At 42.4% G+C, this 23,811-nt stretch overlaps 2 protein-coding genes across 9 annotated transcripts; both read right to left on the reverse strand.

Moving 5' to 3' along the window:
• Window positions 1–90: 90 nt before the first annotated feature.
• VDAC3 (voltage dependent anion channel 3) lies at window positions 91–12,701 on the reverse strand. 5 transcript variants are annotated; one of them, XM_088179967.1, is made up of 10 exons: window positions 12,609–12,701; window positions 10,774–10,845; window positions 9,621–9,670; window positions 5,443–5,595; window positions 4,336–4,388; window positions 2,835–3,062; window positions 2,225–2,245; window positions 1,794–1,944; window positions 855–912; window positions 91–607 (listed from the first exon to the last, which is right to left on the reverse strand). In XM_088179967.1, the coding sequence occupies exons 2-10, from the start codon at window positions 10,838–10,840 to the stop codon at window positions 516–518; spliced, it is 873 nt and encodes a 290-aa protein (XP_088036093.1). In that variant the 5' UTR covers window positions 10,841–10,845; window positions 12,609–12,701; the 3' UTR covers window positions 91–515. The 5 variants fall into 5 exon arrangements, with proteins under 5 accessions (XP_088036093.1, XP_088036094.1, XP_014746325.1 ...); XM_088179968.1 differs by lacking the exon at window positions 12,609–12,701 and adding an exon at window positions 12,043–12,135; XM_014890839.2 differs by lacking the exon at window positions 2,225–2,245.
• A 1,005-nt stretch (window positions 12,702–13,706) lies between these two features.
• POLB (DNA polymerase beta) lies at window positions 13,707–22,246 on the reverse strand. 4 transcript variants are annotated; one of them, XR_015808650.1, is made up of 15 exons: window positions 22,105–22,246; window positions 21,971–22,028; window positions 21,830–21,896; window positions 21,228–21,302; window positions 20,660–20,718; window positions 19,896–19,945; window positions 19,433–19,484; window positions 18,404–18,458; window positions 18,244–18,316; window positions 17,688–17,758; window positions 16,900–16,986; window positions 16,523–16,587; window positions 16,223–16,405; window positions 15,857–15,996; window positions 13,707–15,246 (listed from the first exon to the last, which is right to left on the reverse strand). XR_015808650.1 is itself a non-coding variant. In XM_014890836.2 (14 exons), the coding sequence occupies exons 1-14, from the start codon at window positions 22,163–22,165 to the stop codon at window positions 15,152–15,154; spliced, it is 1,008 nt and encodes a 335-aa protein (XP_014746322.1). In that variant the 5' UTR covers window positions 22,166–22,236; the 3' UTR covers window positions 13,707–15,151. The 4 variants fall into 4 exon arrangements, 2 of the variants coding, with proteins under 2 accessions (XP_014746322.1, XP_088036097.1); XR_015808649.1 differs by lacking the exon at window positions 16,223–16,405 and having other exon boundaries at window positions 16,479–16,587; window positions 22,105–22,243; XM_014890836.2 differs by lacking the exon at window positions 16,223–16,405 and having other exon boundaries at window positions 22,105–22,236.
• Between the last annotated feature and the right edge of the window lie 1,565 nt (window positions 22,247–23,811).

A 23,811-nucleotide genomic window follows, 5' to 3' on the forward strand; every position in this document is an offset into this window, starting at 1 on the left:
TTAACCATGCATAAAGTTGCATGAAAAGAAAAGACCAAAAAACCCAGCTGGAAGGAACCTCGGGGAGAGTCAACACACGCCAAACTTATGTTCTGACTGTGACCATTTTATTTCATTCTGATGTAACCCCAAATTTCCCCTACAGCACAAAGACCTCCTTTTATAAAAGCCTGTGAAGTATAGGACATGCAAAATGCAATACAATAATGGGGAGAGGTTGGATTTTCTTCTGGGTTTTTTTTTTTTTTTTTTTTTTTTTTTTTTTTTTGGAACAGATTTAAAATACAGGAAACTGAAATGTGGCACAAACATCACAACTTCCATGCATGCCTTCAAGTGTCTTCCTTTGTTGTGCTGGAATATTCTGGACTTCAGCATTGGGTTAAAGTCATTCTTGGGAAGAGTAGAAAGTTCACACTTCTTCAAATTTCTGAGTAATATTAAGGCTGAAATGCACCGGGTACAGTTTTCCTTCATCTTCCAGAACACCACCAGTTATTTTATTTAAAGCTATGTTAAGCTTCCAGCTCAAATCCCAGACCAATTTTGTGACCTCCAGCACTGAAATTCTTGCCATCAATCAAGCTTGAGAGGGTCAGCTTTACACCTACAAAAGCAAGTCATGAGATCCATCATACACCGAGATCCCTGTAGAGTGCTCTCCCTCAGCTACTTGACCTCACTACTGTGGCTTAGTTGCCACAGGAACTTGTCTGCATAGACATCCTTTACTTCTCTGAATCTGTGTAAAAACTTCTAGCTCCTTTGGTGATCTATTCCGTTCTTAAGATGACAGTGGATTAAACCACAGTGTAGTACTTAATACTATGCTGCTATGAGTGAGAATTACGTACCAGGTCGGAGGGTCTGAGTGTAACCAATTCCAATGAGACTGGCATTGTTCACTTTAGCCTACAAGAAAAAAAATCATCACAGTATTTATAAACTGTGTTTAAGTAGTCATACAGAAGTGTCCCAGTACCTTGAGAAGGTGGCTTATGCATTAATGTTCTTCAGCTACTTGTAGACCAACCTCTATTAGAACATGTTTCAATCTTTTCCCTTTCTAGGGAGTTTCCAGCTTAAGCCAGACAGTGGTCCTGTTCTGCCTACACAAAATGCCATGCTGTTCATCACTGCCTTCTCTATTATGTCTTTATATCCTTTAAAGAGCTATACACTCCCTCTGAGCCTGACTTGTTCACTTCACTTAGGAGTGATTTTCTTTTTTCTTCCAGTGAGCTAGAAATACATGAATATGCAATCCCCTTTTTGCATTACTACGTTTTGAGCTCTTTACAATAGTACTGATCATCTTTAATTTTGGTTCAATGAACTAACTGCTGTTTTGAAACATAAATGCTTGCTACTTCAGTTCTTAGTATTAAAACAAACACGTCAGCTGACTTTCAAGGGTTAACTTACTGTCAGGAGAAGGTTGTAAGCTCAGCTGAACTTCCACCGTTGTAACTATAATAATAAGGTTTGACATTATGGATTTAAGAATTAAAAAGACATTGCGTCCTTTTGTTACCTCTTAAAATACGTTTTACACCACACTAGTGCACTATTCCGACTTTCACTATGGACAAAATTATATTTTAGTTTTCTTTTCACCCCTAATTTCACAAGTATCATGTATGAAGTCCCAATTCAACTTTGAACCGCAACAGAAGCCACAGTTTGCAATCTACCGTACTTCCTTGGTAACTAGTTAAAGCAACTGCTTCATAACACGAATTTTCTGTATCTAGGGGAGCTTGAAATACTCGTTTCTGTAACAAAATTCTTACCACAACAGAAGTCTTCTCATCCATTTGGTACTTTGCAGCAATACCAAAACGTGTGTTGTTACTGCCAGCGGTCCATGCCAGATTGACTGATGTCTCAACGTTATCATTAACCTTCTGATAAATAGACCCACCAAACTCAGTGCCATCATTCCTGTTTGTAATACATGCAAGCGTGTCAAGCCTTGCCTTGTTTAGTAACTTTAGATTAATCCTTCCCCACAATCATTTGATCATTATCTCCTAAAATGAACCAAGAGATCCAATACTTCCCTGAACCTAGGCTCACTACTTTCTAGGTGGAACGGGCAGACTCCTGCTCATATTTTTCTACACAAAACATGTTTTGCTTGCAGAATGGAGCAAGACTTTCTAACAGCCAGAGAACTACAGTTTGAAGTTCTGACCAGAAAAAAAAAAAATCCAAAACCTACCCAGATAACCTGGTTGCTTGTCTGAAGTAAGCCAGCGTGCAGTAACACATAAGAACACATAATTCAGTTACGGGAATGAGAAGACTGAAAACAATGTTGTTGCATTACAATTGTTTAAATACATCTTCAAAGCATCTCAGGCCATCTGAATGCCAAGACTAGAGCTATGCAGTGATGACAGCTGGAAACAAACACAATGCTACACATGCCTTTCTCCTTCACCTTGGGCATTTCTGAGGGAGAAACTTTCTGTTTGATGGAGAGGGTGAGAAGGTACAGTAGTTTAACTGAAGGCAGTTTTGTCTCGTGCCGTAAGAGAAGTTAAAGCTCACAGCTTTTAATTACAAATTACCATAATGTGCCTTTACATCACCATATTAGATGTACAAACCCCAAAATTACTCTGAAACGAGGTATCAAGACAGCTGATTGTTGGGAAGTTGCCCTTATTCCAGTTGTACTGGAAATGAAAATACTGAATATAAATTAATTGTAAACAAATCGGCATCCCCTTCCCTTCACCCACCTTTGACCTAAGGCCATTACTGCAAACTATTCCTACAGTTCGCCTCCTCTGAGAATGTTTTATCTAGGCTCAGGTAATACTTACACATTAGTGTGCAGTTGAAAGTCCCCTGCCTTATATCCCAAGGCAAAATTATTTTGTGTAACCTTATACTTGGCTGTATCAAAAGCCATCTGGTAGCCAGCAAGCCAGCCATCAAAGCCCAACACTGCCCAGCCATAAAGGGTTGGTCCAGAGAGATCAATGTCTACGTTGCAGCCTACATGTATATAATCTCTTTTGTAGGAAGTCTTCAACTTTCCACTCTTCTTCCTGCAGAGAGAAACATGCAGTTTTATCTGCTCTAGTATACAAGTATGTGATATATGTAGTTTTATTCCAATATGTACGTCTCTTAAGGCCAGTTGATGAAACTACTGTAATCCCTACTCAAAACTCAACTGCTGCTGAAGAGGGCGCAGGATAAGGATAATGGTGTTACCTATATTCACGTGGTGCCACTTTTCTCCCTACTGCCTCAAACTCCCTACAATCCTCAAGAAGCCAGAAAGACAGAATCATTTCTCCTTAATGCTTTAAAACTCATCTGGTTTCAAATGGTTCTTCTCTGCAAGTGTAATGCATTATGGCAACAAATGTGTTTCTTTCAGGAGCATCCATAAACCTGCAGCAACAGCTGTCTTTCAATTAATTTTTCTCTGTTTGGTTCTCTCCAGTGTTGCTTCCTTGTGCAGCACTTGCCTTCCCTTCTTCACTGCTGGGTACCAGTCTCCTCTACCAAAAACAGATTTCTTCATCCTCCAGACATCATCCATTTGGTCTGCCTTTTTCTGTCTCTCTTGTGATACCTCTTCCTCTCTCCAATGCATGTCCTCTGTTGATTTTGCTACCAATTCAAACACAACTACAACAAAACTTCACCACCTCTTTAATTCTTTCCCCAATCTCCCTTCTCTTTGACTCAAGACACAGCTGAACATTTGTGCTGCCTGTTACTCACACCTAGGACTGGGGTCTCATTTTTTACTTAGCTTCTAATTCCTCATATCCAAGCAGTATTTCAAACTCAAGATTCTTCTGACAGGCTCTCCCCAACAATAAAGTAGTGCCAATCATTATTTGCAAAGCAGTCTCAATCTACCTTTTTGCGTTATGCAGACATAGACACCCCTCCTTTGCTCTATCACTTACCAAATTTAAGTACATGAGAATTGAGAAAGACAGCTAAGTGCTATTTCACTGCCCATTCTCTTCATTCAACTGTACACAGAAATCTGGCCAAAAGCATCATAAAAAAAAATTGTTTTACTGAGTTGACAGCCTTAGGACTGTCAACGCCACGAAGACCTAGTTGTTTAAGGGAAGTTAAGAGATCTAGTACCTGCTGCAAAACAGTTAATTTGCCACTGGCCAAAAAGCTGAAGAATGCTTTCAAGCAGAACTTGTCCTTCTGACTTAAGAATTATCCACTGCCTGCAGAACCTTCTCCAATAAATCCTGAGCTTTTACGCAACGAGCAGAATAAGATTTAGAAGTTATGGGAAATTCTAGTATTCCTTAGATAAAGGTAACAGAAAATGCTTACCCTGTGTTTGGTACAAATGTAGTGTCAATAGCCAGCTTCAACCCTGCAGCCAACTACAAAGAAAAATAGACATCTGCTCAAAAATCGGAAACATAATTTGCTATACTCCACTACTAGAACACTACTTCCTGTCTAAAGAGAAAACAAAATATGACCATAATGTCTCCCTCGTGATTTATAACGAAATCTGAAGATGCTGCATGATGAAGGATTAAAAGAGGACTTTTTCTTCCCACAATGAAGCCCTTTAACAGCAGACTTTGAAGGTATGTTTTTACATATGGGAAGATAAAACATCTAGTGCTGACAACAAGAAAATTATTCACAGAATAATGACAAAAAAACCTACTCACTTCATGTTTACTTATTCTTTATAGTTCAAACAGTCCATACAGTAAGCTCAAAAATCTCTCTCAAGATCTACAGCTATTCTGTTAAGAGACAGTACTTCTTCACAGGCCAAAGCACATACCCATCTCATTTTCCCCCACCTTTGTTATTACCTAGATGGCATTTTCCATTTTAAAGCACGGGTAGAAGTACAAACACGAATGGGCATGCATGGCAGACGGCACCACAGAATTTTTACTATCTTTGGCATCATTACCTTATACTCGAGGCATTAAATGAAAGGCATAAACCTATTAATGTCAGAAAGAACTGTGTTTTGAGAGCAGTCCTTTGTGTAAGCAGTGCCAAGCTGCAAACACTCATCTTTCTCTTCAATCTTACAAAGTATATTCAATCTCAAGGCAGCCAAACTTGAGTGCTTATACATTAAAGCATTTAAAATTACGAGACCTGTCTTTGTTTTCCCTGCCCGATGCAGCAGTGACAGTTCTATGTAGTTAGGTTCATTCAACCAGCTAGGTAATTCCCCACACCTGTAACTGCAGTAACTGTACCCCTAAATCATTACAAGCAACACATGGCTCTGAGAATGCCAGCAGCCCCCACTCCCAGCCTGCGTGTTCTGCAAATATATGTAACTTCTTTTAATACTCCAGATACTACTGTGCAATTTTCGTTGTCCAGTGTTTTCTGTTCAACTCAATACTGTCTCGTACCAGTTGCAGAAACATTTCCAAAGTATCTACTTGGTCTTACCTGATTCTCAACAGAAACTTCTGTTCCCAGTGTGTTATCCGTGTTCCACTTCTGGATGAATGTCAGTCCCTGGTCTTTGACCTTATATTTGGTCTCTAGACCGCCTGAAGCCTTGCCTGTGTCCGTGTTGGAAGAACCGGTTGCAGTGAATTCCTGTCAAGAGTACAATATCACAGAATCACAAAACCGCCTGAGTTGGAAGGGACCCAGAAGGCTCATCCAGTCCAATTCTTATGTGAATGACCCATACAGAGATCAAACCCACAACTTTGACGTTATTAGCACCATGCTCTAATCAACTGAACTAATCACAGGATCATGAGTTTCAGCACTCTTTAATTACATTCAATTTTTCCATGTGTCGAGTGTCAGCACTCATACCCTCAGGCCTTTTGACAGAACCCTCAAAATCATCATCCACCTCTTCCTTATCCCCGCCTAAAATGATTTCTTTTGCATCACAACATGCTACTCCTTCTGGCATCTCTGTTCTGAATATTTCTTTTATTGAGGTGTACCGATAGAGCCTTGGAATTTCCCTAGGATGGCAAAAGCTGTATTACACGAAGACCCAACACCTTCATTTACTTTTCATCGTGGGAGTTTGATTACTTGCTCCCCCATCTTAACTGTACCACACTTTTCCCCAAGCGTATCCATCAAAAAATCCTTTTTCTGACTTTCATTGCCAAAGTGGCAGTTACTTCAACATTCCACAATTTGCTTTGTACCTTCACATGACTCCCTACCCAGACATAAAAAGATACTTGCTTGGGATACAAAGCTGTATATATACCTGGATTTTTCTTCACAGCCTCCTCTAATTCTCTTTATCATCTTACTAGTACTGTGGATTGTGGATGAAAAAGCACCTATTGCAGTCCTGGAAATCTGCTCCCCCTTAGGAAAAGCAATCCTACATTCAAGTTACACTGTTAGATGAATAGCAAAAAGAAAAGAGGAGTTTTTTCTCACATTTCTCCAAGTATCTTGTGTGTTTCTTCATTGTAATAATTTTCCCCCCTGTGTTTCAGCAGTGAAAATGTCTTCTGGAGAACCAATGCTTTTCATACCGACTACTGCTAACTACATTTCCTAACACTGTGGTTCCCCGTACTGTTTATGCTATTGTCATTTAGACTCTTCATATACTTTGGTGGTAACTTTAGTATCTTCCCCCACAATTTCTCTTTCATTACTTCAGCCAGTAACTCCACTTTGGAAGCTAAGTAACTCTTCATATGGCACCTTCAAATTGTAGACCTTTTCTCCTTTACACTATCAGAAAGTAACATGACCCCAGCACCTTGACACGCTCTGTCAGGTTGATCCTTCACTGAGTAGTGTAATAGAACCAACATCTTTGAATTTTGTATAACATGGATTTTGTAATAGGCTATTCAGTCAGTCCTCCACACATCAGAGCTTCCTGTTATTTAGTGGACTGGAAGTCTCAATGTACATCTCTCCTGGAACAGCTCAAGAGATAGTCTACTCAGTGTTTCATGCACAGCTGAGTATTAAGCAGTGAACAGGCATATTGCCACAGTAGTAAGCTCAAGGTGTATGAGGAGCAAGGTTTTAAGAAGATCTGAGAACTGCTCTCATTTGTTATCCTCATCTCTCAAATATTTCCTTCGAAGGAAGATAAATAATCTGTCACTACATTTACAAGTTTTGTCTCTCTTGAAGTTTAAATATTGAAAGATACCAGTGCTTAAGAGACGGCAGGATCCATTCCCAACATACCCAAGCTTTGGAACCCTGACTTTCCAGATCTTTCTGATTCCAGGATTGTATTCGTGGATGTACATTACTTTCACAATTCTGGAATTTGCAGAGCATACAAGGATACAAAGACTGTCTTTAAATGGTTGCGAAGTGCTTGGGAGCCAGGTCACATTCCTTACACGAAGCTTGGGGTGGTGAGGGATGCTGCTGGGACAGGAGGGGACACTTACTTAAGCTAATGCACTACTGCAACAGCACAGCGGTTGTAACACACCTAGCCAGCTAACAAAAACACGTGACGGAAGTCAGGATGTGTTAAGACTACTATAAGACGTAATTGCTATATAGTGTTCTAGTGTGACTTCCACAAATGCTGTGTAAAGACATCTCAAACCCACATCAGAATTCAGAAGTAACTTTCTTCTAATCTTAGAACAGGTAACTGATTAAAAAAGCTTAGTTTCTTTCTCAGATCAAGCAAAAGACAGACTGTAAACACTTGTCTCAAAGCCAAAGGAAATAAAAAGCCCTGCACTGTCATATGATCAAAAGCCAAAGCATCCTGTCAGGCGTCAAGAACTCAATCTGCTTCTGGAAGCAGATTGCCACAGAGACAGAAGTCCGCTGCCATCAGTCTTTATCGGTGTAAACCAGAACGTCTCACCAAACCGTAATTTCTTGAATTTTTTGTAGCTGAAGAATCCAACTCATTCTGGCTCCATGTCACACGCCAGTCTGCATGAGCAGTTAAGCGTAGCTTCTCATTGTCCTTCTAGTTTATGGTGCCCGGCATCTGCAGGAATGCCATGCACTTAGTAGGCAAAACCGCTCACAACCTATGAAGCAGTTTTAATCAACAGACAGAATCATTGTGGTTTTCTAAGTCTACAGGTATCACCGTTGTTTTCTAAGTCCACGGGAAAAACACCCAAATGTTTGTGTTTTAACTATCGGAGGTACTATTAGTATCCATGCACGAATCAGATCTCATGCTTTGTACCTAACTTCATCTCCATCCACAAAACTCTAATTTGTTGCATCAGAATCTTCATCAGAAACACTAACAAGCTCAAAACCTGAAGCAACAGACAACTGTACCAATACCGTCTCTATCATGTTTTCCCTCTCACTGTTTTTACAGTGTTCTCCTTGCGAATTGTTGGACAAAGACCGCAAATGGCTTTACGCACATGGATCACACAGCAGATCTAGAGCTATGGACACAGGCAAGCTGCACAATGTGAATAACAACATGACTAAAAACAATTCAACAGTTTACAAATGACTTACTGTGCAGCACAGAAAGCCTTGTCAGACAAAGCAATAAAGAGCCAACATGTCAAAACATTATTCTTACCAACTGGATAAATATCCAAAGAAAATTGCATGGAAAAGAAAAAGCCCATTTTAGAACTTAATACAATTGTTTGTATTCCATCACAATCAGAAGACAGCATAATTAACTATTAGCATATTATTTGAGAATCAAAACTTCCAGCCAGGAAAATTGCCTATCAAGAGATGTCAGTAAGCGGAGGGAGCCACAGTAGGGAGACCATAGTTCCTCATGCCCACAAATTCCTGGTGCACAATGCAAGTAATCATCTAAAGCTCAAGTGAGACAGAATACAGTAATGCAAAATTAAGGACTTAACACCACTTGCACAGTAAGAATGCAAGAAAAGGAGGGAGCTCAGGCAAATACGGTCACAAAGTAGGCTGAAAAGCGGCTTGTCTTACCAATCAGAACAGCACTGAGCTGTAAGATATGCAGAATTCAGAGTCAGCGTAAGAAAAATATTATCTAGTAAATAATACATGCCCATGCTTAAAGACCAAAATTATGACACCTATTCCTGGTTTTGCCAGCCCTCCTGTGAAATTACGAAGAAGCTCCACTTCTCCATCATTAAAATGGGGATCACACAATATTCTTATTATTTGGAATGCTAAGCTCTCAAATTCTATGTACTGGTACTGCAGAATGACTGTTCTTAGGTTCAATTAAGTCTTGAATTTTAAGCACAGTGGAAATGAGTGAAAATGCAGTTAAGTTAAACTCTGGTGCTTATTTGTCCCTTGACCTTTTGGATAAAAGTCCCTCCAGACTAAAAATCCTGTGAAAACTAGTAACAGCAGGGAACTCAATTCCATTTGTAAGTCGAAATGAGAGCTATGTAAGGTGAAGAAACTCATGTTTGGGATGTGTCAATGGAACAATGAGGAAAGCAACCGTAAGGTGCAGGAAAATTCTTGCACACCACAGGAAAAGAAGTACTGCTACATCAGCTACATACTATTGCAGAAATATCTCAGTCAGCTATGAGTTTTAAAATGAGAAATGAAAGAGAGAAGAAACACCTGCTAGCAAGTTAGTATTTGTTACCGATTCAGGAATTTATCCTTCCGTTGCTACACTGCTGATGTTGAAAGCCTCCAATACTTACCACCCCAGTGGAAGATTTGGTCTTCAACTCTAACTTGACCATTCCAAATCCTGAAAGTAAAATAGCACACAGTGCCTGTTTCACTGAAAGATACAAACAAGGTTTATTTTCAACATACCCAAAGCATGCCAGGTAAGGTACGCTGGCCTGAAACAGCCTATTTTCATGTTTAAACAGTAGTTGATCATACTGAAGGGTTACAAGGATTATGAGAAGAATGATTGAAGGAATTTTCACAACTCAAAGTAAGTAGCCTAATAATTTAGTCATAACAGATACCAACCGTCAAGCAACTCCACCTTCTGTAGCTACCTGCAGTCTAGGACCCATCAATATAGTTAACCATCTCTTCAGATTTACTTAGTTTATGTTTTACTTCCGACTGCACGGTGGGAAATTTTCCTTTTCCTCTACTCCAAAAACATACATTTCAACTTACTTTAATCAGTGCCACATACAGAAGTACTATTGCTTTCTTCCTTTTCTGTCTGCTCTGAATCTAGGGAAATATCTGGCCCTTGCACTAGATAGAAAAGCCTGAAGTAAGTGACACTAAAGTAGGGAACTTGAATTGACTTTTAGCAAAGCCTGAAGTCCAGGGTGGGAGAGAGCAGACCACAGTGCATGTAAGTTTTATGTAGCATATGGATTGGGGATACAAATGAAATCTTTATTGCACACAAAATCGGATAGAGAAAAAAATCAACACTTTCTAGTACTGTTTTCAGAAAAGGGACAAATGCAAATACTGTGAAAATATTTGCACTCCAGCTTTAACAATAAGCTATTCTGATTAACGTAAAGGTCACTCTGCTTCAGGAACCCGTTGACTGCTACAGTCTCCTGTAGCAATCTAAATCAGTATCCCTGATTTAATGGCTCTAAATGGAAAAATCAGAAGGTTAAAAGAGTTATAGAGTGCATATTAAGGTTAAACTTGTAACATTCCCCTTGAACTCATTGCCACTGCAGTAATTTCATAACACATGTGTCCAAAGTTCAGACTCAGAAGGGGCTAGATTCTTCAGGGCTCTGCTGATTTTCTGCCATAAGGTATTAGGAAGTCTCTGATGTACTCATGTTCTTACTGGCATTTTCAAGATACCTAAGAAAAAAATATGAAAGGTGATCAAATCATCCTCATCTTACTTACCATATCCCTTGTTGAAAACATCCCTGGCAGACTTTCCCAAGTCACTGTACGACGGTGGGACAGCCATTGCATCTGAAACATATGGGAAGCTGTAAGAATCTTAGATGTAACAGCATAAAATATAAACTATATCCAAAGCATTCATAAATGTCTATGATTAGTAGTCTCCAAGTACGTCACTGATACAGAACTGTCAGATCTGTGAAGAATGTTCATCAAAGTCATCCTCACATCATTGTCGCTTTGTCAGAAACAAGCTTCGATTCAAAGAGCTTACGAAAGCCAATCAATTATTTAGAATCACTGAACCCCAGCTATTACATTCGACTACGTATGCTGGCCTTGCAGTCTTACATTGCAAAAAGAACTCAGGGTAGCCTTACTGCCGTTCTGATAGTGAGGAAACATTCCTTTTGTGACAAGACCCATTCTGAAAGGGACCCCAAGTGCAAACGACATCTATAGTTAACAATTCCAAGGAAAGCAGCTGTCATTTCCATCTGCACTTGTGACTTCCTAGAAAGTGAGTATTGCTGCACTGCGCTCACAGAGCAGCAAAAACGAAATTTGCTTATAGGGGTACATTTCCTAATACTGTTACAATTACGTAGGAGGACAAAGCTCGAAAGGGTGGACATATTACATATGCTGTAATATTACAGCGTAGGATGATACATTTTGTTAGTTACTGCAATTTAGGGATTTTGCATCAGACAGCCCGCAGTAAAGAAGCAGACAAACTCCTCCCCAGCGGAAAATGTCTTCCCCTTCTAAAATAAGTTTGCATAAATGTAAAGGCACACCTGCTCCAGAAGACAAAAGCTATCAAAGATGCTTCTTTCATTTGAATTTAAGAGCACTTCTTTGCCATTCCTACTGCTGATGCATTTGTTCATATTCTTCTCTGCAACACGCAACCAGAAATCCCTGATCCCCCATTTGTTTTTACCAAACTGAAAGACTAATCTTAAAAAGCAATAATGTGAACAAAATATATGGAAGTCCTCGAGTTATCGCTTGTCTTCCACCATTTTAGTCGCTTACTGGTGTACTCAGTTTCTCTGTCGTGAATGCAGCACTACTGTCGTGCTTTCAGACAGTCAGCCCTTCCTAAAATTAAGCACTTGGGGAATTTACACAGCATAGTATACAAATGCTCTTTGTTCAGTGACTTAGTAACTAAACCACAGTATAAATCTATCAGTACACAGGCTCGATGGTCCTTGTGGATTCCTTCCAATCTAGAATATTCTATGGTTCTATACATACCTGTGGGTTTAGAGATCTGGAGCCCATGAAAACATTACAGAACACTCCACGATCATGATCCGCACCTTTGGCGGCGGAGCCGGAGGGGCGGCGGCTGCGCGGCCCCGGAAGCGCGAGCGCCGCCGCCGCCCCGACCCTGTCCGCGTTACGCATCGGGTAACGGCGCGGGCGCGCTCCGGCGCCTCTTCCTCTCCCTGGCGAAAGGCCGGCGCCGTCGGAACCCTCGGTCGCAGCCGCCCCGCAAGCTCGTGCCTCTCGGCCGAGAAACCAGAGTGGCTGGCAAGATCCCCGGCCGCCCGGTCTCAGAGACAGAGCCGGGCCCCGTCCTGGGGCTGCCCCTTCGGCAGCCCGTGGCCCTGAGGACGAGGAATTGTCGCCAGAGCGAGCGGCCGGAGCTGCCTCGGGCCTCTGGCCTAACTCCGCAGCGGCAAGGTGACTCGGGGGACGCCCGCCTCGGCCTCGGTGAGGCTCAGAGGACAACACCGGGCTCCAGCCGGACTGCGCCGCGGGACTCGACCCCACCTGGCCCACCGCAGCCCCGGCCCCCGCCGCGGCCCCGGCGTTACCTGCCGCCCGCGCTCCTCCGGTACGGCTCTCGCGCCCCCCCCGTCCGCATGCGCGGCGCCAACGCTGCGCACGCGCCCCGGCTCCGGCCCCGCCCACCTGGGCCGGCTGCCGCCGCGCGGCCCCGCTCCGCCCCGCGCGCGGTCAAGGCATGGCGGCGTCGCGGGACCGCGCTCAGGAGCGCGCCTCGGCCTCCTGCCGGTGCCACGAAAACACAGCACTGCAGCCGGAGCCGCCTCTGGTCTCGGCGGCCTGTATGAAGTTGTGCTTCGGAGGGACGGAGGAGGCCTGCGGAGGTACTCAGTGCCGCATGCCCCGCGCCCACGCAGCTGCAGGCAGCCCTGCCTCACACAGTCTGTCAGAGTCGGTATGAGACTCCCGCGGGCACTAAAGGTCCTCTCAAACCCTTCACCCACCGTAACAACAAACCTCCTTAACTCATTGTCAGCCCCGTTTGGAAGTTATGCACAAACTCCTTAAGGCCCCTATAGCCCTGAAACAAAGGAAGGAGGCAGGTCCACCCAATCTTAAGGTAAGACTCGGTAACTGAGACAAAACCAAACACTGACAGAATGGTGCAGCAAGTATCCTTGACAAAGCCCAACTGTTATTCTGCACATAAATAAGGTTGTCTATGCACCCAAACGAGACTGTGGTACATGCCCAATCATGCAGATTCCCTGTGACAAGGTTCACAGCTATTGCCTCCCATGATTACCAAAAATCTTGCAGTCTAGTACAAGTCTAGAAGAAAAGCCAGTCAACTGAGATCTAGGGAGCAGAGAGAGAAAGGAGAGAGAAAAAAAAGACACAATGCACATTTATGTAATTCACAGAAAACATGCAAGCTCTCTCAAGAAGCCTTTTTTTTTGCATATAGAAGAATTCACAGTATTATGCAGAGAGACCGCAAAGCCGACAAATTCTGTTTCAAGGCCGAAGACAAAGTAGTCTTCTGGGCTACCTGTTGGAGAATGCATCGGTGTAATGCTGTGTGCTGCCCAGGAAACATTTGTAAACATGGTAAACGTGTGTTACTGCTTTTTGATCTTCTAAAATTACAGCTAATAAAATAGTAATCAAATGCCATTACACATTCATGATGGAATATTCAATTAATTTATTCCCACTGATTACTGAAGAAAATACTAAATACATCTGCTATATATTTTTTTACAATGAGGCATCACAACACTTCACATAGTACCAAGTTAACTTCTAGCTACCTTACATACTACTGCATGCATTACCACCGGGGAACACTCCCAGAAAATAATTAAAATTTCCAACAAGAAAACTGGAAGAAAATAAATGGGTGAGTAAGAACATTAGCCTATAATTTCTATTACTAAATTGATCAACTCTTCTTGTATAAGAACAAATTTTAAATGTAGTTGTTCTGCAGGCTTAAGTGAGATTAAAATAAAAATAGTATTATGTTTGTTTCATGATTCAGGTTCAAGTTAAGTAGTCTGACTATACAAAATCCTCTCTGCCCTCATAGACACCGATAGAGAACCTAAGCATTAAGAAACCAAGAGAAGTATTATATTGTTAGCATTAGTCAATTTGACTATGTACAAAAGTCTCATCCTTTCAAGCTTGCAGTTCTGTACTACAGTTGCCTTACTGCTTCAAGGTATTCAAACACAGTAGCAGCAATACATTCCATGCTCGTGCTCTGTAACATGTGAAAGCTAGTAGTTTACTACTTTGGAAAGTTTAAAGTTAACCAACAGAACCTGTCCCAAATACATGCATTCTTGAAGAGACCTCATCTCACATCCAAAATACTCATTACCTTTCCCAACAATTAAAGGGGAGGTATAAAATAAGATTTGACAGTTTTGCATATAAAAAAGGGCAGATTGAATCTACAGGAGTGGTAGCAGTGCATCAATTAATCAGACCGAGCTGAACGAAACACAGAGCACTGCAATCAATAGTACTACAACATACCTAGTAACAAAATTCACAGGTCACATGCAACGGGAGAATGGCTACCTTAGCATATAGCCCATACTGAAAGATTTTAGAAATAAGTACACAGGAAGGACTCATTATGAGCTTCAGCACTGCACCAAGACACTTAACACAGGTATGAGGAGATACAGACAGTAGTTGAAAATGGTACTCTTTAGGAGTACTTCATGATATAGCCCGCTTTTTCATTCTGGTATCTACATATATATAAGATACAAAGAGAGACACTGGACCCCCCATCCCCGGAAACATTCAAGGTCAGATTGGACCAGGCTCTAAGCAATCTTCTCTAGTCAAAGATGGCCCTGCTCATGCAGGGGGACTAGACTACATGACATTAAGGGGTGCCTAGCAACCCAAATTATTCTGTGACTATATGAAAATGAAATCTCACAAGATTTATCTTCACGACACATTCTGTTCGAGTGCCACGGATTTGCTTTAAACATCAATAATACACAGTTTCTCAAGTAACATCCAAAGTAAGGCTATGCACTTTCACATGTTCGTAAGAAGCTGTGAAAACATCTCTCTAGGCTACAAACCTACACAAGCAGTTAAGTTATTCACTCCGATCCTTTGGCTCTCGGTATTTCCACTGGATATAGTCAAAGATGTCTTTTTCACATTCTACCGGCAGGGCCTCGCCAGCAACTCCTGCAAGCAAATTACACAGGCTATTTGAAAGGTGGAAAGTCCGTACTGTTCAGAAATGGCAAGTGCATTGCAAGATTAAGACAAAACTGCTGTAGGTAACAGATCTAAAAAACCCACCCAGAACAACCTCCCCACCCTCTGCGAAATTTTCATAGTGTTTACATACTGATTCTTATTAGCGTCAAAGGAAATAAGGAAATGAATTAACTTTGGTGCCATGTAGTTATGCAGTTCAATACATTTATAATTGTGTGGGTATATATAGTCACCTCTCCTCCAAAGCAAAGCAACTGAAGGACATGACATACCCTGTGAAAAGAGTAGGAAACCAAATATGTGCTATGCATGGTACAGAAAAAAATCTTTAAATCAGCAAGACGTTAAGTAGATTAGGAGGCCCAGAGGTAACTTTGTGCCGCAGAGCTGCCTGTGTGTAAGCAGGCTGCCCCTTCTTGCTGTAATGGTGCCCAATGCAAAAAGATGACAGCAGGAAAAATTTCACAAACTACAGCATTTATTGGAAGCATTTCCAAAACATCGCAACCAATTGAAGGAGATCACACTAAGTGTGTAGCTAGAAAGAATACTCTGTGCAAAAGCCCAGACTGACCAGTAACACCCAAGCGGCGTATTGTATATTCATTGATTGTGAAGCCCATTTCCAGAGCGTGAGTTCTCATGTTCTTATTGAATATATCACTTCCTGTGAAATACAGTACACCACAGTAATACTGATCTTTTGGGATAAGCCTAGAATAAAAAAGTAGAAGTGAAGATTTAGGAGAAATATATAACCAAGAAGTAAGAAACCATTTAGAATTCAGTCATTCAGACACGTGTAGGTTTACTTTGTATTTACGTGTCTACATTCTGCAGTCTACATTCTGCAACTCCATACATTTTATTTTTCCACACGCCAGATGTGAGAGTGAAAGGAACTGCATATGAAAGAAAGATTCAGTGTATCTACCCTTACCCAGAATTACTGGTGTTCAGCTGCTACCTGGTTGTGGTGCTTGCACTCCTGCCGAGAATCAATGTCAAAGCAGGATGATAAAATAGGACACAATTCTGAATGTGAATAGAATATCATGATTTGAAGCACAGCATCATTGCCAATAACCTGTTAGTTACTGGCAGTTGTCCAGTGGCTGCCATTCTGCAAAGGCATTAGGAACCTAGTAAATGCCATGTTCTGAACATAGAACGCAAAAATTGATGCAAATGCCTACTCTGTAGCAGACAAAGTAGGGGTGTGGGGTTTTGATGTGTGTACCGGATATCAATTCTCCGATGTGGATAGGCTGTTCCATCTTCTTTATCTGGCAGCTGACAGACACCCTGTGAGGAAGTAAGGCAAGCGAGAAATTCAGATGAAATTGAACAGATTTGAGAACCATCTTTACCTCCCCCACCCTTAAACAACCTCTAAATAATCCTCAGTCATCCTGGAAAGCAAAGTTAAATCCCTGCTGAACTGAATAAATATTTTACTAGAACAGCCAGATATCAGAATAAAGCGAATCACTTATTTTACACTATTACGAGAACTGTTTTTCAACGTAGCATATAAACGCTTCTTAAATTTTTATTGCACCAGCAAGGATGACAGGACTCCTCCACAACATCCTTCACCACCAAAAAAGCTCTTACCATGAATTTGGTGTCACCTTTAGAAAGCACATCTGTGACAAAGTGGACTTTTTCCAGTTGTTCTACAACCTGATGCAAAAGTTTTGACTAGGAACAATGATAACAAAGAAGAAGAAATTACTTCACAAATAACAAAAGTATCTTACCTAGTTACTAGACAGAGGCTTCTGTAAGTACAGGACATGATCATAATTACATGTACGATTCTAGATAAAATTTGACCCAAATGGAGAAAAAATGTAACAGTAATACTGAGAAAAAGCTAATAAAATTACAGTTGCGCAACATAAAAACGATTTCCGCTGACACCCCACGCCTTTAGTTGGAAATGACAAATCTAATTCAGCTTTTAAACAATGAATCTACAGAAGGAACACAAGGAAAAAAACCCACTGTCATTAATGCTACTTCAGAGTTAGTCCCAAAAGATTACAAGGGCAGCAGGGCAGTTTCCTATCATCATCTAAACGATTATGGCTACACAAAAAGATACTCAGTCTACCAGCTAGCTTTACAGTTCTGTGTTATAAAAGCATATGAATTTAAGTGGGTGGGGGAATACGTGTGAAAGGAAGAGGAAGAACAGAAGGGTAAAAATAAGCATATTGACTAGTTCTGCAAGAGAAATGCAACGTGGATCCGAGAGGTAATTGTAACTCCTCAAAATAAACACGGTGATCCAAGAGAAAAGTTCAATATTATAGTAAATACAAAACCACCAAAAGCTGCAATACAAGTCTGAGACTATATGCAATGTACAGTACTGATCCACAGCATCTGAGACACACCTGTTTGGATGATTCAGATGTAAAACTGGGATGGGTTAGGAGAACATCCATATCGCCGCTTGACTCTGCGCCTAGGCAAGAAAGAAGCAAAGAAAAATCCTTCTATGCGTGGCAATGCATATAAATGTGGGTGAACATACATCTTACCTCTTCTTGTAAATGTGTTTTTCTAGTAGAAAATGGTCACTATTCGAGGTATTAGCAAACAAAAAAAATCTTAAAGTGAACGAGTCTTTTCTTTTCATCAAAAATTTTATATTCCTCATACCTAAGAAAATATACAAGAATTTCTTGCTCTACTCTATAGCAATGAAGCACCAATGTTGTTAATGTAAAAATAAAACAAACAATTCACGTTACAACATACTACTTTATATGGGGGAAGGGTGGAGAAGCACGGATTTATGTGCGTGTCTCATCACTGAACTAGCTAGTGAAGACAATACTAACAGGAAAGGCCAGGTTCCAGCATAGACTCTGTCAAGAAGAACAGCATATATAGTAACTTATCTTGCTTATTAACCCAAAATAAAAATAACAGGATCAGAGTACCAACCTCGCCTAAAACTGCCACAGACTGTAGCAATATAGTTTGGGTCCAGCTTCTTTATCTCTTTGAGCACAATTTCCTATGTAAAAAGGAAAGAAGCGTGTTTAGAGGCGTCATTCATTCACTGGCCATCAGTACCTCGCATTCTTAACAATGAGATTCTTACCTGCATTTGCAACATTTCTTCCCTCGGGATTCTCTTCTCAAAATCTTCAAAGTATCTGCAAATATAAAAATAGAAGTATCCGAAAGAGTGGCAGGGGCAGCATCTTAAAATTTGAGTCAATTAAATGCCTATCAGAGGGCAGAACACTGACTTACACTACTGTCACACCACAAAAAGCTCCTGACTCTCATCAAACATCTTAGAAAACGTCTTGCAAGATGACAGTAAAAACTCACAACTGCGAGCTTGACAATGCTCAGAATTTAGTCTCAGTGTTTCCACTGTATACAAAGAGTTGCTCTGAGGCGGGAGGAGTATTACCATATAACCAATTGCTTAATATTTACATAGCCCTCTGAAAATACAAAACGTTCCTGACAAGACTCAGCCCACCAGCGAGCCGGAGGAACAGGTCCCTCACCCATCCTCAGAGGAGTCCTATGCTGGAAGGAGCTAAACGGAAACACGCAACTCAAATGCAGCCTTCCACTGTAAAACTCAGATTGTCAGCATGCTGCTTGACTGTGGAGAAAAAGAGGGCAAGTGAAACACCATTTGGCTTTACTTGGTTCACTTGCAACTATGGCTATAGTTCTTCCAGAACTACCACACCGAAGACACACTCAACAAACAGCATTTAAGCTGATGAATACTGAGGGATAAACGCATTCTGTGCAGCATTCTCAAACTGAGACATGCAAATTACTTACTTACCTTGGTCACAGCAAATAAAAAAAAAAAGCCTGGGCCACTTCTATGCAGATTGCGAAGAAACAACACCACAACCTTGCCAAATGGATTCTCCAGGGATGAGCTAACTAGAAAGTCACTTGATATTAACTTCCCTCTGAACAGAGACTAAGCCTTCCAACCCCAGTGAAACAAAAGCTCTAAATAATTGCTGAAAAGCATGTAGAGCACAGAGAGAAGAGAACCTTACTCAGTCTGTGTAACCTTACATTACATCCCGGTGTCTGAAGGAGTCATTGAAAACACCAAGCACAAACACTTGTACCCAAGAAACCTTACTTCAACCCAATTCGCTGGTGATGGGTCAGCTTGTGCTCAATTTTTCTTAGATCTAGAAAAAAAATCCAAACAAAATAGTTAACTGAGGACTAAAGATCTTACAGTAAGTTTCCACTGACGCAAAAATGATGCGCATAAAGAACAGGTAATGAGAATACAGCCTCAAAGGAGGGAATTTCAAACTACCTACACAACAACTGATAGGATGCACAAATGCACAGAACACTTGCGACAGAGACTTAATAAACCACCAAAGAGCCAAAATCCTCGTTACCTTCCATGTGACCTGCACATACTTTGGTTATGTATGGAATGCCTTAAGCCTGTGTACTAGCTTTAGCATCTTACACATCGTCCTCAAAGCCTAGGGCATATATTCTACCACAGTACCACTGTAGAAGAGGCAGCTTGACAGAAAAAAAGATTCCTGGAGCGTGAACCAAGGCCCCATATTTACACTTACCTTCTAAAGTCTTAATTCCTTCCTCAACAAACTTCCTAGCAGCAGCAGGACTGCAACGAGACAAGGCAATCCGGCATCACGAATGGCAAGAATCTTACAACACCAAATGGGACATTTGAGTTATTTGTAACTGTCTAGGTTCTTAAAGGCCAAGACTGAGGTTGCTTGTGATGCTTGTATCTTTTCAGCATACTCGTGTTCAGCTTATGCTTTCAGTCAGCTGAGATCCAAAGCTCGGCCCACACATTTTTTAGCATTGATGTAACTATACAGTGACATAAAATTGTAAAAAATTTTAAAAAACACACCAAATAGGCAATATTGCTTCAGACAGTAATACCAAATGCACGATAACATTGCAGCGGAGTTCTGATGGGCTTTTTTGTTTGCTTGTTTTTGTTTCATTGCCTGCTTCGAGGCTCTGTTCCTCCTTCTACAAAAACCCTGAGGCCAGTCTCACTTCCACTTTGGACTTTCACGGTTCCATTCCTGACCCACACCTCTCTCCTTCCCCTCTCAGCTTGCACACAGGAGCTTCCCACTTCCACTCCCCTACCACAAAGTCTGTAACTCACGATTCTACATACCCTTTTGTCTTGTTCAATCCCATAATCGTGACTACAGTGTGTGTGTCAGCGTGGGTATTACATCATCAGCTCAGGCTCATTCCCTTCGCTATGGGCAATCACCCAAATTCTGTTCAGAAGTCCATCAAATGAACAGAAGGAAAAAAGACCCCAAGAAACACCCCATGAAACTTTTACCCGATGCCAGTGACTCGTGTCAGGAGACTGATAGAAGCACTCGTATCATCTTGTCGAATCTACAAAAACAATACAAAGCAACCCAAATCCTTCTTTACTCCATTTGCAATAAACAAATAAAAAGAAGCCTTAAGAAGATAAAACAGCTTAGTGAGACTCTAGTTTGGACGTTCGCTATAAGTCACCACAAAACAGTACCAAGGGTGGTACAGCATATTGCAATAACACCACACGTAACTAGCCCAAAAACCACCCAACTAGCCTCACTGAGGTGAACAGTGGGCCTAAAGCACAAAGCTCCACAGCCTTCCAGCAACAGAATTCCACTCCCGACAGAGGACCTGCATGTGCTGACTAAGTAAGTAAGATAAAATATTTTCATAAATAGACAGCTTTGAGGCTTTGGCTGAGCTTCTCAATTCTTGATTTCTACTTACCATACAATTTCATGTTCACCCTCCTAACACTTTCTGGACAACAACAGAAATGTGCAAAGCAAGCACGCTACTTTGCAAGTTATTGAGAAAAGCAACTGCTGAGAAACACAGAAAAAGATGAAGAAACCCACCTTTTCCAATTTCCGTAGTTTTCCAGTGGATAAGAATTCATCTATCTTTTCGGCTATTTTAGCACCTACTCCATCCTAAATATTGGGGGGTGAGTACAAACAAATTAAATTCAAAATCACTTGAAGTCATTATACGTGGGAAGCAAGAAAAACTACCTAGAATTTAGAGTCCAGAAAGAACTACGGGGCACCCGAGACCACTTGGATCTTTCACTGGACCATAAAAGAGCACAAGAATTCAAGGGTACAATATAAACGGCATAAACACTGTAATGCAAGGGCTATATCAAGTTACCCCGAACCAGTAAGTTTGAACAAGGCTTTGATTCTCACTGCTCAAGATCTTCGAATTAACAAAGGAGTAAGAGAGCAAAAGAGGAAGATATTTTTACAGGCGGAGACTCAGATGGGATGCCCAGTTCCAGCTCTGAAACCCCCACGGTGGCCACACTCGTCCCCGTCCCTGAACTCTGGCTCGGGTACCGGAAAGACGCGCCGGAAGAAGCGGGGATGCCCCCACGCTTCCCAGGAACTCCCGGCACCTCGTCCCCGCTCCGGCTGCCCCAGATCCTCCCTCCGGCAACCCGGGCACTAGCACCTACCAGCTTCTTGGCTTCAGCCCCGCTCCGTATCTTGCTCGGATACCGAGAAATGACCGACGCCGCTTTCCTGCGAAACAGCGCCGATCAACGCCCGAGCGGGCTGGGGCCCGGGACGGGGGCGCGGCGGGAGGGAGGCCGTACCTGTACGCGTTGTACTTGTGGATGGCCCGGTTCACGTTGCGCTCGTAGTTGGCCAGTTCTGCAGGAGAACCGCAGTGAGAGCAGCCGGGCCGCGCCCTTCCCACACAAGGAACCAACCGAGCGCACACACCTACCGGTGAGGAAGTCGGTGATGCCCTCGTTGGGGCTCTCCTGGGGAGCTTTGCGCTTGCTCATGGCCGGCACCGGCGCCGAGCGCCCGCGGGAACTTCCGGCAGCAGGAAGGCGCTTGCGGAAGTGACGTCACGGCACGTCCGGTGGCCGCGGCTGCCGGAGGAGATCGGCTGGCGGCGAGTACGCTGCTAAACGTCAGTCTGCCGCATCACAGGCCCTCCTCTCGGCTCGATGTTATTGGAGCTCTCTTTTTGCACAAGTAGCCAAGTACGATGGGCTTCACCTGGGTCTCGAATGTCCGTACTTACCGACCTAGCCCCCTTCACATGTCTCTTTTTACTCACAGCACACGCGTCCGCCTCACATATCTGAGTTTTTTGGCCAGCCTCCTTTAGTGGCACCGCTCCAGGCTGCAAGCGGTGGCCCTTATCCCCGTGAAACAAAACTCACCCTCCCAGTTTCCTGGCATCGGTTCGGAGGAGGTGTTTGAGTCTCCAAAGGCAGCCAGGCAGTGAGAAATGAGGAAAAAAACAGTGAGAAATAAGGAAAAAATCAGTGAAAAATGGGGGAAAACTCAGTGAGAAATGGAGGAAAAGTCGATGAAAAATGGGGGAATAAATCAGTGAGAAATGGGGAAAAAAACAGTGAGAAATGGGGAAAAAGTCACTGGGAAATGGGGAAAAGAATCAGTGAGAAATGGGGGGGGAAATCAGTGAGAAATAGGGGGAAAATCCATGAAAAATGGAAAAAATCGTTGAGAAATGGGGGGAAAAAATCAGTGAGAAATGAGGAAAAATCGGGAAAAATCCATGAAAATTGGGGGAAAAATCCATGAAAAATTGGGGAAAAAATCAGTGAGAAATGGGGGGAAATGGCAAAAAATTCAATCAGAAACGGGGGGGGGGAATCAGTGAGAAATGGGGGAAAAATCCAAGAAAAATGGCGGAAAAAAATCAGATCGGCAATTGATAGGTAATGCGGGACGATCACTTATATCGGCAATCGAGATTGCCGATCGATTATATCGGCGATCGATTGCTAATGCCTGCCGATCGATTAGCTCGGCGATCGATTGATCGCGGCTGCCGATCGATCAGATCGGCGATCGATTGATCTCGACTGCCGATCGATTAGATCGGCGATCGATTGCTAATGCCTGCCGATCGATTAGCTCGGCGATCGATTGCTAATGCCTGCCGATCGATTAGATCGGCAATCGATTGCTAATGCCTGCCGATCGATTATATCGGCGATCGATTGATCGCGCCTGCCGATCGATTAGATCGGCGATCGATTGCTAATGCCTGCCGATCGATTAGATCGGCGATCGATTGATCGCACCTGCCGATCGATTAGATCGGCAATCGATTGCCAATGCCTGCCGATCGATTATATCGGCAATCGATTGCTAATGCCTGCCAATCGATTAGATCGGCGGTCGATTGATCGCGGCTGCCGATCGATCAGATCGGCGATCGATTGATCTCGACTGCCGATCGATTAGATCGGCGATCGATTGCTAATGCCTGCCGATCGATTAGCTCGGCGGTCGATTGATCGCGGCTGCCGATCGATCAGATCGGCGGTCGATTGATCGCGCCTGCCGATCGATTAGATCGGCGATCGATTTGCTAATGCCTGCCGATCGATTAGCTCGGCGATCGTTTGCTAATGCCTGCCGATCGATTAGATCGCGCCTGCCGATCGAT

The sequence above is a fragment of the Sturnus vulgaris genome, chromosome 28 (genome assembly GCF_052056855.1).
Source record: "Sturnus vulgaris isolate bStuVul1 chromosome 28, bStuVul1.hap1, whole genome shotgun sequence".
In the NCBI taxonomy this organism is placed as follows: Eukaryota; Metazoa; Chordata; class Aves; order Passeriformes; family Sturnidae; genus Sturnus; species Sturnus vulgaris.